General features: G+C 46.5%; 1 protein-coding gene across 3 annotated transcripts in view; it reads right to left on the bottom strand.

Moving 5' to 3' along the window:
* ULK4 (unc-51 like kinase 4) overlaps positions 1 to 16,768 on the bottom strand; it is a 460,156-nt gene that overhangs the window by 430,430 nt on the left and 12,958 nt on the right. For all 3 annotated transcript variants that reach the window (XM_074988237.1, XM_074988236.1, XM_074988238.1), the window contains 2 exons: positions 12,856 to 12,957; positions 12,041 to 12,124 (listed from right to left, as the gene is read on the bottom strand). In XM_074988237.1, coding sequence (XP_074844338.1) covers positions 12,041 to 12,124; positions 12,856 to 12,957 — 186 coding nt within the window. The remainder of the gene's footprint in view (positions 1 to 12,040; positions 12,125 to 12,855; positions 12,958 to 16,768) is intronic.

The following is a 16,768-nucleotide window of genomic DNA, read 5'->3' as shown; positions in this document are numbered from 1 at the left end:
GGCGACCTCTTCATCAGCTCTATATTCCTGTTTCTCAAAGTCTTCTTGAGGATCAGGGACCCTAGAAAGGGCAGGAGAGGGAGGCTGCGTCTCTCTGCAACTAGTGGTACCAGGAGAATTTCCAGTTTGAGGTGGTTTTGGAACAAAAGCTGCGTCTACACGTGCACGCTACTTCGAAGTAGCGGCACCAACTTCGAAATAGCGCCCGTCACGTCTACACGCGTCGGGCGCTATTTCGAAGTTAACTTCGACGTTAGGCGGCGAGACATCGAAGTCGCTAACCTCATGAGGAGATAGGAATAGCGCCCTACTTCGACGTTCAACGTCGAAGTAGGGACCGTGTAGACGATCCGCGTCCCGCAACGTCGAAATTGCTGGGTCCTCCATGGCGGCCATCAGCTGGGGGGTTGAGAGATGCTCTCTCTCCAGCCCCTGCGGGGCTCTATGGTCACCGTGGGCAGCAGCCCTTAGCCCAGGGCTTCTGGCTGCTTCTGCGGCAGCTGGGGATCTATGCTGCAGGCACAGGGTCTGCAACCAGTTGTCAGCTCTGTGTATCTTGTGTTGTTTAGTGCAACTGTGTCTGGGAGGGGCCCTTTAAGGGAGCGGCTTGCTGTTGAGTCCGCCCTGTGACCCTGTCTGCAGCTGTGCCTGGCATCCCTATTTCGATGTGTGCTACTTTGACGTGAAGACGTTCCCTTGCTGCGCCTATTTCGATGTTGGGCTGAGCAACGTCGAAGTTGAACATCGACGTTGCCGGCCCTGGAGGACGTGTAGACGTTATTCATCGAAATAAGCTATTTCGATGTTGGCTGCACGTGTAGACATAGCCAAACTGATAAACTGTATAGTAACAAGTCACTGGGAGCAAATGTTATTTATGCAAGAGTTCTGAAAGAACTCAAATGTGAAATTGCAGAACTCTTAAATGTGGTTTGTAACCTATCCTTCAAATCATCTACTGACTGAAAGATAGCTAATGTGATGCCAATATTTAAAAAGGGTTCTGGAAGTGATCCTGGCAATTGCAGACTATTAGGACTAATGTCAGTACTAGGCAAATTAGTTGAAACTGTAGTAAAGAACAGAATCGTCAAACACAGAGATGAACATAATTTGTTGGGGAAAAGTCAGCGTGGATTCTGAAAAAGGAAATCATGCCTTACTAAGCTACTAGAGTTCTCTGAAGGGGGTCAATAAGCATGTGGACAAGGGGATCCAGTGGATATAGTGTACTTAGATTTCCAAAAAGCCTTTGACCAAGTCCCTCACCAAAGGCTCTAAAATAACTAACCTTTCACAGGATAAGAGACAAGGTCCTCTTGTTAACTGGTAAGAAGACAGCAAACAAAGGGTAGGTCAGTTTCCAGACTGAAGAGTGGTACCTAGTGGTATCCCCAACAGGTCTGGACTGGGGCCAATCCTATTCAATCTATTTAGAAGTAAGCTGGAGAAAGGAGTAAAGAGTGAGGTGACAAAAATCGCAGATGATACAAAACTGCCCAAGATAGTTGAAAACAAAGCAGAATGTGAGGAGCTTCAAAAAGATCTCACAAAACTAAGTGATTGGACAACAAAAAGGCAAATGAAATTTAATGTTGATAAATCTAAAGTAATGCACATTGAAAAAAAATAATCCCACCTCTAAATACAAAATGATGGAGACTAATTTAGCTATTATCACTAAAGAGAGAGAGCTTGGAGTCTTTGCAGATAGTTCTCTGAAAACATCCACTCAATGTGCAGCTACAGTCAAAAAAAGCTAACAGAATGTTAGGAATCATTAAAAAAGGGACAGAGAATAAGACAAATATCTTATTGCCTCTATATAAACCCATGGTACACCCACATCTCGAATGCTGCGTATAAATGTGGTGACCTTATCTCAAATAAGATATATTGCTATTGGAAAAGGTTCAGAAAATGGCAACAAAAATGATTAGGTGTTTGAAACAGGTGCCATATGAAGAGAGATTAAAAAGATGTAGACTTTTCATCTTACAAAAGAGGAGACTAAGCGGGGAGGATATGATAGAGGTCAAAAAAATCATGACTGGTGTGGAAAAAGAGAATAAAGAGAAGTTACTCACCGTAGTAACAATGGTTCTTCGAGATGTGTCCCCGTGGGTGCTCCACAATAGATGTCGGGCTCGCCCGGCACCGCAGATTGGAATTCTTCCAGCAGTTTCTCCTGGATCGCGCATGCGCCGGCGCGCGCCGCTCCCTTGCGCGTCCCCGGCCACGTGAGCAATCTGGTCCCCGCCAGTTCCTTGACCAACCGCCTCGGATGCTCCTGAAAGACACTAGACAGAGATCCGAAGAGGGGAGGATGGGCGGATGGTGGAGCACCCATGGGAACACATCTCGAAGAACCATCGTTACTACGGTGAGTAACTTCTCTTTCTTCATCGAGTGTCCCCGTGGGTGCTCCACAATAGGTGACTACCCATCAGGAACCCAAGAAAGGAGGTGGGTAATCGGTTTATATGTAGCTTGCCCCCAAAAGGACTGCTGTCGAGAGGCAGGTATCCTCTTGGAATACCCGATGTAGGGCATAATGCTTGGCGAAGGTGTCATAGGACGACCAGGTCGCCGCTCTACAGATGTCCTTCAATGCAATGCCCTTAAAGAAGGCTGTGGATGCCGCCACCGCCCTGGTGGAGTGAGCCCTGGGCGGGGCCAGCAAAGGAGTCTTTCGAAGCTCATAGCACATTTTTATACAGGACACAATGTGCTTTGAGATTCTCTGTGAAAAGAGACCTTCTCCTTTTGACCTGAGAGCGAGAGAGACTAGAAGCCTGTCCGTTTTCCGGAAGGACTTAGTTCTGTCTATGTAGAAGGCCAACGCCCTCCTCACATCCAGGAGATGCAGGCGTGCCTCCTTGCTGAAGATGTGAGGCTTTGGGTAAAAGGAGGGTAAAACTATTGGTTCGTTAAGATGGAATTCTGAAGAAACTTTTGGAACAAAGGCTGGGTGCAACCATAAGGTTACCGCCTCCTTTGAGAATACCGTGCAGGGCGGCGTTGCCATAACTGCTGAAAGCTCACTCACCCTGCAAGCTGACATAATTGCAAAGAGGAAAGTTGTTTTTATCATAAGGAGACGTAGGGGAACCTTGGCTAATGGTTCAAAAGGTGGACCCATGAGTGTGCTGAGCACCAGGTCCAGGTTCCACAATGGCGGAAGCGGTTTCCGAGGGGGGTACAGGTTTACCAACCCCTTCAAGAACCTGGTAACGATAGGATGGGCAAATACCGTGGGCCCCTCCTCTATATGCCGAAAGGCTGAAATAGCGGACAGGTGGACTTTTAGCGAGGATAAGGAAAGTCCGTCCCTCTTGAGGTCCAATAAGTATTCAAGTATTACTGGTATAGGAACGTCAAGGGGAGCTAACTGCTTGGCGGAACACCAGGCTGTGAATCGAGTCCATTTCTGCTTATAAGTCTTCCTGGTGGAGGTCCTTCGGCTACTTTCCAGGACTTGTTGTACTCCCTCTGTGCATGTACTTTCTAAGGAGCTGAGCCATGGATTAGCCATGCTTGTAGGCGCAGACTCTGAGGGTTCGGGTGCACTATGGACCCCTGGGCCTGCGTGAGTAGGTCCGGCGCCACCGGTAGGGGGACCGGTGGGCGGTGCGACATCCGCAGAAGCAAGGGAAACCATTGCTGCCGATCCCACGTTGGGACTACTAGTATCATGCGAGCTCTCTCCCTTCTGGCTTTCTGCAAGACCTTGTGGATAAGCGCTGTGGGGGGGAACACGTAAAGTAGGGGGCCCTTCCATGGAATCAGGAATGCGTCCCCCAGGAATCCCCGCCCCACTCCTGCCCTGGAGCAGGACTGGGGACACTTCTTGTTGTGCTGGGTGGCAAACAGATTGATCTGGGGAAACCCCCATGTATGAAAGATCGGTCGTAGCAGATTGGCGTGGATCTGCCATTCATGCGTGAGTGCGAAGCGCCTGCTCAGCTGATCTGCTTTCATGTTGTGAGCGCCCGGCAAGTACGAGGCTTTCAACGTTATGTTGTTGGCGATGCACCAGTTCCACAGACGGACTGCTTCCGCACATAGGGCACGGGATCGGGCTCCTCCTTGACGATTTATGTAAAACATAGTGGAGGTATTGTCTGTATTGATCCCGACTACTCTGCCACATATGTGGTCTCAGAAATGCTTGCAGGCGTTGAACACTGCTCTGAGCTCCAGTATGTTTATGTGCAGTGACTGTTCCGCAGGGGACCATAGCCCTTGCGTCACCTTGTCGCCGATGTGCGCTCCCCATCCTACGTGGGAGGCGTCAGTAGTAAGAAATATAGAAATTTGTGGTTGGTCAAAGGGCACCCCTGCTAACAAGTTCTTGGGGTTTACCCACCACGCCAGGGATCTGCACACCTCTGTCGTGGGCAACACGACCCTGTGAACAGTGTGGGATGCCAGTTTGTAGACGCTCGCCAGCCAATGCTGTAGGCTTCGCATGTGCAATCTGGCGTTCTGTACCACAAATGTTGCTGCCGCCATATGGCCCAGCAGCTGTAAGCACGTTAAGACCGGCACCGTGGGGCTGTATGTAATGAGCTGCACCAGCGAACTGATGGCACAAAAGCGGGCGTTGGGAAGGTACACCCTTGCTGTGATAGAGTTTATGCGTGCCCCTATGAACTCTATGTCCTGTGTGGGGTCAGTCTTTGACTTCGCGAGGTTGATGACTAGGCCCAGCAAAGAAAACGTGTCCACTGTGACGCGTATCATGCGTAGGACCTCTGCCTTCGAGGCCCCTTTCCATAGACAGTCGTCCAGGTATGGAAATATGAATACCCCCTGTCTGTGCAGGTAGGCTGACACCACTGCCAAGGTTTTGGTAAAGACTCCAGGGGCCGAGGAGAGGCTGAACGGAAGAACCCTGTACTGGAAGTGTTCCTTGCCGACCATGAAGCAGAGGAAGCGCCTGTGTGCCAGGTGGATCGTTATATGAAAGTAAGCATCTTGTAAGTCGAGGGCTGCAAACCAATCTCCATCGTCCAGTGCCGTGAGTATGGAGGCGACTGTAATCATCCGAAAACGTTGCTTGCGCAAGTGGCGGTTGAGGCCCCAAAGATCTAAGATGGGCCTCCAGCCTCCTGTTTTCTTCACTGGTAGGAAGTAGCGTGAATAAAACTCTTTCCACCGCCCCTATGAACATAAGCTGGTCCACCCCGTTTGAGTCTCGCCTCGTGGGCAGTGTCCCGGAGGCGGGGCCTGGAGGGAGGCTTCTTCGGTGGGAGCAACTGGAAGGGGATCGCGTAACCCATGGCTATGATCTCCAGCACCCATTTGTCTGCAGTGATCTTTTGCCATTGGGAGTGAAACGGTCTGAGGCGATGATGGAACATGAGATGAGTGTGGCATTGCGCGATGGTAGTGATAGTGCAGCCCTCGACATGCCCGTCAAACTTGTTGCCTTTCGGCCTGTCCCGAGGGTGTATGGCTTTGTTGGGAACGTCGCCTGGGAGTTCTGTACTGTTGCTGCTGTTGATGTCGCCCTTGGTCGTAGCCGTTGATACTGCGCACGCTGTGGTTGGTATGGGTAGCGTCTTTGCTGAGGGTAATATTTTTTCTTCCTATATGTGGAGGGGTATAAATACCCAGGGTTCTAAGTGTAGCTCTTGAGTCCTTACTGGAGTGGAGGACCGAGTCGGTTGAGTCTGCAAACAACTTTTATATGTCAAAGGGAAGATCCACGATCTTCGCCTGTAGATCCCTCGGGATGCCTGATGTCTGGAGACAGGATTCTCTATGCATGACCACTGCTGTAGCTGTTGAGCGTGCCGCCGTATCTGCCACATCCAGGGCGATCTGGACTCCCGTCCTCGAAGCTGCGTAGCCCTCTTGAACAATTGCATTTAACAATGGCTTCTTATCTTCCGGAAGTGAATCCATGAGAGAAGTAAGCCTGGAGTAATTATCAAAGTTATGGTTCGCTAGGTGTGCCATATAATTTGCCACTCTCAATAGCAGGGTGGAAGAGGAATATACCTTCCTGTCAAACAGCTCTAGCTTCTTGGCATCTTTGTCCGATCCCCCCGATTTGTACTGAGAAGTCTTTGACCTCTGCTGGGACAATTCGGCCACCAATGAGTTCGGTTGTGGCTGACTGAAGAGGAACTCCATGCCCTTTGCCAGGACGAAGTACTTCTTATCCGCTCTCTTGTTCATTGGCGGAACAGAGGCCGGAGTCTGCCATGTGATAGTGGCTGACTCCATAATGGCTTCATCCAGCGGGATAGCAATTTTGGATGAAGCCGGGGGTCTCAAATTTTTCAGGACTTTGTGATGTTTCTCCTGCACTTCTGCTGTTTGAATGCCTTGCGTGAAAGCCACCCTTTTAAACAGCTCCTGAAACTGTTTAAGGTCATCCGGGGGAGCGACATCCCCGGGGTTCATGGCCTCCTCTGGGGAGGATGAGGAGGAACCACTAGGGTAAACCTCCCTCCAACTCTCAGGTTCCTGCGGCCGATGGTACACCTGCTCACTGGAGGATTGCGAAGGAAAGTCTCGGGGTTCTAAAATTAACTCCCCTTGAGATAACTGAGTTTCCATCCCCGCCCGGGAGTGTCCACGGGGGTATTGGCTGGCCGGGGCGGACCTGCCCCTGGCCGTAGGCCTGGGTTGTCTGTGTCCAGCATGGTAGGAACGAACATGGCAGCACGGGCACGTGGGACGGAGACCTGGACCACTCTCGGGGTGTGTACCCCCGATGTCTGGGAGAGCGAGTCCTCCGCGATGGCACAGATAGCGGTGACACTGGTTTGTGATAGTACTCCAGTGGATCCAATCCCAGAAAGGGTGAAGGTGGCCCAAGCCATGGTGACATTGGTTGGAGGAATGGAGATGGAGGTTCTGGATAGGCCGGTGGAGACCCAGGCCTTCTGGGCGGCGTATGTAGCACAGGGGAGAGCTTGTTGTTAGCAGCAGCACAGCCCTGTCCGGAGAAGGGCTGCGGTGCCGGGTTTTTGCTCTTGCCTTTCCCCTCCCCTGCTGGGCTGGCACCACCCCCTTCCGCGCCAAGGATCTCGGCCCCGGTGTCGGCACCGCGCTCTGCCCGCTCAGCTGCAGTGCCGCGCTGATAACGTCCTCCAGTGCCTGCGGGCTCCGTGCCTGCTGGCCCTGCACTGCTGGTGCCGCGGGGGTCGGTGCCGCCTGTGGCGGTGCCGCCGGTTCCTGCGCTGGCCTGGCCGCCGCTCTAGGCGCTGCGCGTGCCGGCTGTTTTGTAATCGGAGGCTCAGCCTCTGCCACGTGCACTGCCGCGGTGCCACTTTCCTGAGTATGCGGCTGGGGGCTGTGTGCTCCGCCTGTCCCGCTCGCTGAGACTGCCAGCAGGGATCGATCTGGGGAGAGCTTCCTCCGCTTTTGCACCGAGGGGGTCAGAGAAGCTGCCTTCCTTTTGTGGAACCCAGCGGGCCCTTCTGATTGCCTCTCCGGCACGTCTGGCTGGAGGGCCTTTTCAAACAAGAGCATTTTAAGATGCATTTCTCTGTCTTTCCTTGCCCTGGCTGTGAGCTTAGCACAGTGGGAACAATTCCGGGTAATCTATGATTCCCCCAGGCATCGGATGCGTCCACTATGCCCATCGGAGGCCGGCATATCTTCACGGCAGGACTCACACCTTTTTAAAGCCTGAAGAAGCCATCTCGGTGAGTCTTCTACTGTTAATAGGGTACTTAGCACCTTATCCATGCCTGTTTACCCAAATCGCGGACCCCGGCCTGCAGGGCAGCGGGCGGCCTACTGGCCTTCACGTCCACTCTTCTTCTCCGCTCCTCTCTCTCCGTCTGCAGCCGATGGCGGTTGAGAAGGAACTGGCGGGGACCGGATCACGCACGCAGCTGGGGACACGCAAGGGAGCGGCGCGCGCCGGCGCATGCGCGATCCAGGAGAAACTGCTGGAAGAATTCCGATCTGCGGCGCCGGGTGAGCCCGACACCTATTGTGGAGCACCCCCGGGGACACTCAATAAAGAAGGAAAAGTATTTTATTTGCTCCCATACAGAAGAACTAGGGGTCATCAAATGAAATTAAAACAAACAAAAGTTTTAAAACCAACAAAAGAAGTTTTTTCTTCATGCAGAGCAGAATCAATCTGTATCACTCCTTGCCAGAGAATGTTGTGAAGCTGAGGACTTTAACAGGGTTCAAAAAAGAACCCGATAAATTCATGGAGACTAAGTCCATCAATGGCTGTTCAGTTAAGGGCACCATTCCTACCTGACCTGGCTGTCTGTCAGAGGCTGGAAATGGCTGACAGGAGAGGGATCAGTCAACTTTCACCTGTTCTGTTCACTCTCTCTAGAGCATCTAGCAATGGTCACTGTTGTAAGACAGGATACTGTGCTAGCTGAACCTTTGGTCTGACCCAGTATGGCCAGTGTCATGCTCTCATCTGGATGCCCTCTGTACCAAAGAACACACTGAGACAGAGCAACACAAAACTGGGCACCTCAGCCTGGTCTCAGGGAAAACAAAGCTTCTGAGGTAACAAGTGTGCAGTTGATACCAAGAGTAAAAGCTGCCAAGGGAGCTGAAGGTATTGTGAATCTTGTCTGCTTTAAGACAAGTGTAATCAGAACCCAGGCAGGCTTCTTTGATATTAATGAAGCGGAGGAAGAGCTCTTTTTAAGACCTTGGTACTGATGATCCCTCCAGGCCTGAAGCTGTGCCATTTTTTGGCTTATAACATCCGTGGTACCTGAGAAACCAGCAGCCAGATTAGGGAGCAGAATGTGCTAACCTAGTTGAAAACTCAAATGACATCAGTTGTTTTTTTTTTGAGGTAGAGTCTCCACCTGATGAACTGAGGACATGATCTTTGGAAGAGTTCGAAGGAATCTTCCTCTTAGATGCCCTTGAGGAGCATGGTTTAGAAATAATGGAGGCAGCAGACTTGCTTAGAGATGGGTATTCAAGAGGGGTCCCTTTGTCTTGTTCAGATGTTGGATGAACTGAGGAAACTAAGTTCCATGTTTTTCCTAGCTCTGGATTTCAATGCCAGACAAAAGTTGCACTGCTTAGAATGCATGAGTCCCTGAGACAATGGATCCACCATGAAACCAATCACTTACTGGAATTGCTTCCAGGAATGACAGATCTTTGAAACTGGGAGAACCAGGCATAACCTCTCAGTGAACTACCTTATGTATTCACTAATATCTAAATAATTCATGAGAATTTTTTTTTAATTGGGTAGGTAAAGCTACTACAAATTACTAATTTATTCACACAAATACCAAGTCTTGGTGTAAACCAACTACTAGAATAAAAACTGGAACACGGTTGAGGTAACTTCAATGGGGACAACTTCCAGAGCTCCATCACAGGTGGAGGCAGTTGAAAAGTAATGGAGGGCAGTTAGCCTGTGGACTACATATCCACTCACAATCTGCATCATGCCCTATCATGCACTCACAAGCAAACACATACTACTCCGAAAAGTCTCCAACCAAAGGCACAAAAGACCTAAGTACACCTAGACTGAAACACCCAAAGGACAGTATTGGAAGAATAGCCTATTAATTACAGAACAGAAGACTAACCTGTATGCTGTATACAGTTATTTTTAATTAACCATATTTTAAATTTAATTAAAAATACACTCAACTACACAGTGCATGAATCTCAAGTCCTATATATGACTTTTTGCCTTTTAAAGGATACCTTAGAGGGAAAATTCTGCCCTCAAATGCAGTCAACTCACTCAGAATTTTTTTACAATTGTGTACGAGAATAGAATTTTATCTTAAGGAATTTTTTCCCCAAAATCTAGAGTGGATTTTATCTGATAATTGACCAAATATTTTATTTCCCTGCACCACAACGGAATCTCACTTACTGAATTTAAAAAAAACACATTTATATACATGGTTATTATATTCCGAGCTCCTTCTATGAACTGAATTTCCAATGAATCCATTGGAAATTGTACACTCAGATGAAGGGCAGGATGGCCCATAGTATATAAAATTATTCAAAATAATGATTTGTTCTGAAAAAGACTACACCTAATTTCTACAGTTAATATTTATTATATCAAATAAGTAAAAGACTGCAAACAAAAGCTTTCCATGACTCATGCGTATGGTTCAATGGACAATCTTCTTCACACCGTATGATGACAGTAAAATAGCTGTACAAAATTGTGCTACAATATTGAGCCACAGGGCCTAAAAGAAGTCCTTTCTTATATTGTTTTGTGTATGGTTTCAAAGTTTGTTCTTTACTGTGTAGTTTCTGTGTACAAGTGACAGTAAGCTAAGGGGAACATTCCATACATGCTGCTGCAGGAGACAGAATTTGCGAATTTGATTGTCAGCTCATATTTAATTAGGATTGTCAGTTTTGGTTTGCCGCACTCCTGGATGTTTCATTTCATGACATAATCTTTAATTAAAGATTCATGTTGAACTTCTAAGCTACGGTTACACTAACCTGGTCTGCCGGAAGCTGTATGCAAATAGGTGGTCTCAAAAATGCAAATGAAAGCTCATTTGCATATTTGCTTGGCAGCAGGCAAAAAGCACCATAAACGTGGTTCTGCCGGCGACACCCCCCTTTGTCAGTAGCCTCTTTTGTCTTTTTTACAGGTATAAGAGGATGCCGACAAACTGGGGGAGAAGGGAGGAAGAGCGTTCCACTGGCAGAACCATGTTTACACCGCTTTCTTTCTGTGGGCTGCAGCCTCTGCCTGAAAGCAAATATGTAAATGAGCAGCCATTTGTATTTTCGAGATTCCCCCCCCCTCACACCTTTGCATAATGCTGCCAGAAGTTATGGTCAGTTTGGGTTAGCCCTAGAGAATCTAAAACAATCTTGGAGGATTGGCAACCCTACATTTAATCACACGCAGTAGAGGTAAAAGGAATGTGTAGCTGGCAAGAAATGAAGCAGGTCCAAATCCATTTTTAATTGCTTGCACCATTCACCACACCAGGATCATTTTCCTCCCTCTGGTTAACAGGAACAATTCTCACTGATTCACTTCATCACTACAGAATATCACATAATATAGTTATTTTGCAAAGTAAACAAATGCTAAAACGAGTGCAAATTACAGTGCTTTCTCACTTGCACCCATTTCCTGAAGTTACCTCTTCTATATTATTTAAATTACTACTTAGGATCCACTGTTTCAACCCCTTTTACTTTGAAACCACGCTTCCTGACACATATTAAAGGCATTTGAGAGCAAGTCTATAACATGTTTTAGAAATTTTACTAAACTAAGCTGTTTTTGCATCATTAGAGAAAAAATTTTTTGATTTTCTTCAACTTGACAAAAAAAGCTGCCTTGTCTTAATGTGAGAAATCAGTGTAGTCAAAGACCACATAATCCACTTTAAAAATAAAATGCCTTTTGGGGTGAAAAGTAAGTATCAGAAATTTTAAGAAAAAAAGATTATTTTTCATTAAATCATAGCTATCTAATAATACTCATGTACAAAGAAAGTGCCAACTAAACTAAATGCAGTATGATTCTGTAAAGTCAAGTTGATAAAGTAACAGCTTAATACGAACAGGGAAACATGCAGTAAACTCTTTGATATCCAGCAATCCCGGGACCAAGAGGTTGCTGGATATTCCAAGATGCCAGATATGCGAGATGTTCCAAAGCACTCTGGGTGGCTCAGCACACAGCCATGCCGTGCGAGGAGCTGCCAGCCACAACAGAATGCCAGTTAATAGAGAAGTCCGGTTGTTTGAAGTCCAGATATCAAAGATTTATTTCCCTTTAGAAAATTGCTATATTTCTTATCCATGTACTCAATGTGCAATAATCCAAAAGGACAGAAACATTAAACTCCTAAAGGAGGGCAGTTCTAATATTCACTTTTAGAGGGAAATAGTTCTTACAATTCTGCTAAGACACATTTAATGAGACAACACATGTCTTCAAATAACAACTTTAAGCAGAATATTCTTTGCAAATCAAAACATCTATCAACAGAAACAAAGCTGACCACTACATTCTAAACATTCCTCTAGTTTGACTTATTTAACAACAAGAAAACATTACCTTTAGGTTTAGGTGGCAAAGGATTTTCGTATAAAATCTGCTCAATTAATTCAGAAAAGCTTTCTGAGAAGAATGGCGGTTTTCCTAGAAACATAAGTAGATTACAAGAATTAAGTGAAACTTCATTAAACTGTAAAATAATAGTTACTAAAAACTCACTTTTAAGAAGCAAGTATCGGGACTCTGAACTCAATTTAACAAATTCACGCCAGTTTAAATAAAAATAACATTAATGGTGACAGCTAATGAGCACTGAGGACTGCAGAACAAACCATGGGTGGGAGAGCCATTAAGAATGCACCTTCATGCCTTGCATCTTTAAGTGGGTCTCCATGGCATCTCCAGATGCCAGCAGAGAGGAGAATGAGGATAACGAGATCTACACCTGTGACAATGCAAACTACTGTACATGTTGCCAAAGGAAGACCATACTACATCCTTGCACCCTGGTTTGAAAGAGATTTTACCTTCACAGATGTTCCCTTTCTCCCCACTCTTTACCAAGCCTGAGTAGTGCCATTTTAAATAGCTAAAATGAATTTTACCTTTAAAGGAACAAAGTCATACATTTGGTAAATTGTTTTAATTGTGAGAATAAAATACTTGAATGAGAGAATGGGAGCTAAACCGTTATTATAGTTTAGCAAATTAAAATATTGAGAACTAGAAGCAATTAAAACCATATTAGAATTATACTGTAACTCACATCTCAGCTGATTATTTTACAAAGTTCCTAAATAACTGTAAGTCTTTATAATGTACAAAAACCTCATTTGTCCAAATTACCACAAATACCAGATAGATAGAATCACAACCTGAAAACATTTCATAAAGCAAACAGCCCAAGGACCACAGATCAGTAGCTATGGAGAAGTCAGCTCCCTTTATTGCTTCTGGAGCGCTGTACACAGGAGATCCTATAAAACAAACAACACACATATAATGCAACTTGACTATCCTTTCAGTCCGTACACAATTCAGAATTTTAAAAAATGACAATGTGCTGATCCTTCAAACCCACCTCTGTGGTATATGCGTTATCTCCATTTATAGATAGGAAAACTGAGGTACAGCATTTAAGTGACTTGCCCTCTGGTATAGACACTGTCAATATCAGATCTGGGATAGAAACTAAAGAATTTTCATTGTACACCTTACATCTCATTAGATACAACTACACTCCCTTCACCCTGATACAGCTTTTCAGTGGGATTGTGGAAACTATTTTGTTATTTATATTTCTTTCTTTTACTTTCATTGCACGTAACCTGAGAATAACATACATTTTCTAATGTACTGAACAGCACTGTAGACAAACAATTTCACACTTTCTAAAAACCCTGACAGTTCACAAGAAGAGAACCGATAAGGGAAGAGACAGGTCCATACAGCCCTATGACAAATAATATCTTCAACTATATTAGTTTAAGTTAAAAAAAAAAAAACAGTTTAAACTATCATTCTACATGGCATAAGCAAACTAGTAATGACCTAGAGGGATGTATGGGGTGTCCAGGGAGGGTTAGCACCTCTGGTGTGGAGACTTGTCATATCTCTTCAGGGCAGTTTGTGCACCTTTGGTCCCCACCTGGCACCCCGCTGTCACCTGTGGCTCCAAGAAGCAGAAGCATGCAGCAGCCACACCCTGATAAACCGCTTCGACAGGTGGGCTAAACCAGGTGTGGGTAGCCAGCAGGTCTGAAACCTGCGGTGAGATAGGGAATTGCCTACCCCAGCATGCAAAGTCGGCCCCAGCAGACTCGGTGGATGAAATCAACAGCAAGATCCAACAACCAAAAGGTGGTTCTGCAACACTCTGTGGAGAGCAAAGGGCATGACAAGACACCAAAGATGGCATGGCCATCCACTGCAGCCCAGGAAGTTCCAGCCATGATCATTTTTCATACCACTGGAACCAGGCTTCTGAGGTCGAGAGAGTGGAACTGCCCTGTGCAACGGCTCTTCTACTTTAAGCATTCTCCCACACAGGTTCTTTGCACATTCTCATCACTTCTATCTACCTCAAAGTCCTGTGGCAATGGCGGAGGGGCAAAACAACAGATGGTGGTGACCACTGGGAGTCGTAGCTCCAAACCTGCACATAGGCGGCCTGTGGACTTTGGTCACTCGACTCTGACCCTGGGATGACAGAGGAGATCAGCAGCATCCCAGGCAACTGAGAAGGCCTTTTTAGGAACAGCACTACTCACCCTCAAAATGAGGGAGGGGGCTGGAAAAGGTGTCCCAAAAATTGCTTGTCCCAACCAAAATGGCCAGCATGCCACAGCTCATAGTTTTACCCTCACAGCGGTTGAAAAACAGTGAAAAGAAAGATGATATTTGCAGCATGGAATGTTTGCACACTCTTGGACAGGCAGAATGCTATGAGGCGTGAGAAAAGAATGGCCCTCATAGCAAGAGAAATGGCACATTATAACATTGACATAGCTGCCCTGAGTGAGACCAGACTGGCAGAGGAAGGATCCATCTGGGAATCAAGAGGAGGTTACACTTTCTTCTGGAAAGGCAGGCAAGAAAATGAAGACAGAATCCACAGAGTGGGACTTGCCATCAAGACATCACTTCTGCACCAGCTTCCTGACCTACCAACTTGCATCAGTAAGCATCTGGTCAAGCTCCACTTCCCCTCAACACCTCTTGCCATGTTACAGTCATCAGCGCTTATGCCCCCACACTGACTAGCAGCGATGAAGCAAAATAAAGTTTCTACGAGGACCTTGACCAGCTTGTGGAAGCAACTCCTCCTAGTGACAAGCTTCTCCTGTTGGGTGACTTCAACGCCAGGGTTGGCAAGGACTGTAGGACCTGGAAAGGGGTGCTGGGGCAACATGGTATTGGTAAAATGAATGCCAATGGCCACCTTCTGCTGAGCTTGTGTGCAGAAAACGACCTGACAATTACCAACACTCTCTTCAGGCAAGCCAATAAATACAAGACCACATGGATGCACCCGAGATCAAAACAGTGGCACCTGATTGACTATGTCATCAGTCGCAGGCGGGACATTCGAGATTTTAAGGTCACCAAGACTACGCAGGGAGCTGAGCCCTGGACTCATCATAGACTTGTCAGATCAGTTCTTATGCTACACATCACACCACTGCACCACAAAAAGCTCAAGGCTGTCAGACCCTCCTTCAGCTTTGGAAAACTGCAACATACTGGTCATCGTGATAAATTCGCAGCCTGCCTTGACGAAGTGCTGATGTCCCATGGACCTCTGACTGGAGGCCCAACACAAAAGTGGGATCAGTTCAAAACCCTGGTGACAGAGTCAGCCAAATCAACACTAGGACTGAAAGAGAGAGTTCACCAAGACTGGTTTGATGAAAATGACAAAGCCATCATGAAGATCTTAGAAGAAAAACAGAACGTATTTCAACTATGGCAAAACCATCAGTCCTCAATCTCCAAACATGATCATTTCAAACATCTTCAGAGCCAGGCGCAAACGGCACTTTGCAAAATGCAAGATGAGCGGTGGGAGAGTAAAGCTGATGAAGTCCAATATTACTCTGACACCAAGAAGGACGGAACATTCTAATCTAGGGTGAAATCCAGACGAATAAGGAGTTGGGTCACTGCTGGCCTTGTAATATTGGTGCCTCATAAAGCTTTGCTGTTGTAGCTCCCAAACAGCTCACTTGTTGCTCAACCCTAAGCGACTGCATATACCTATATACCTGGTCTATCATCAACTCTGACCCCAGTAGCCTCTCAGCCACACACCAGCCTTGGTTACTACCTGCCGGCTGACTTGGAACACACACACACACACACACACACACACACACACACACACACACCCTCCACATTGTCCCCAAAACTGCATTTTACACTTTTCAGCCTCTGGGGCAGTTCAGATATGAGAGATCCATTATCCCTCAAAACCATCAACATTCTACAGTTTGCTACTTTAAATGGGGAAACCAAGCACTTCAGCTAAACAGAACTCTGAATTGGTTAGTATTTTAAAATTTACTAAGTGTATTTAACCACAAAGAGAGAAATATTCAGTGAGTGTGAGTATAAAGTCAGAAATAGTTACAAAGAAAAAAAAAGACTTTCTAGTAACTAAAATTTAGTAGACCTGGTTCTAAGTAAAATCCTTAGCACAAGGTCCTAGCAACATTGCTGACCAAATTCTCAGGTCAGGAAATCACCCAAAGTCAAAGGGCTGTTTCATTTTTACTTCTTAGTAGAGAGATTGAGAAAGGCTCCTTGGGTTGTTTCTGCCTCTCCCTTTTATAGTCCAATCGCCTCTTGAAGTGGATTATTCAAAACAGCAAAGAATGCAAGATGGAATCTGGTCATGAACACGGCTCCATACTCTTTCTAGTCTCCAGTACAGGCGGAAATGCAGATTTGACTTGTTTCCTCTCATTTCCAGCTCTTGCTATCTCAAGAACTTTAAGGACTTGTCTACACTTGCCCCCAACTTCAAAGGTGGCATGTTAATCAGGGTGATGGGAGATTACTAATGAAGTGCTGTGGTGAATACGCAGCACTTCATTAAGCTAATTCTTCTCCGCAGAAACTTCCAAGTGTCAAACTTCAAAGTGCCAGCATACGTGTAGCTGTGGGCACTTCGAAGTGCCCGCGCTACTTCAAAGTGCCTTTACTCCCCAAAATTTTGAGGAGTAAAGGCACTTCGAAGTACCCGCAGCTACACGCATGCCAGCACTTCAAAGTTCAACACTTCTAAGT

The sequence above is a fragment of the Carettochelys insculpta genome, chromosome 2, assembly GCF_033958435.1.
Source record: "Carettochelys insculpta isolate YL-2023 chromosome 2, ASM3395843v1, whole genome shotgun sequence".
Classification (NCBI taxonomy): Eukaryota; Metazoa; Chordata; order Testudines; family Carettochelyidae; genus Carettochelys; species Carettochelys insculpta.
This window is presented reverse-complemented; position numbering and strand designations above follow the sequence as displayed.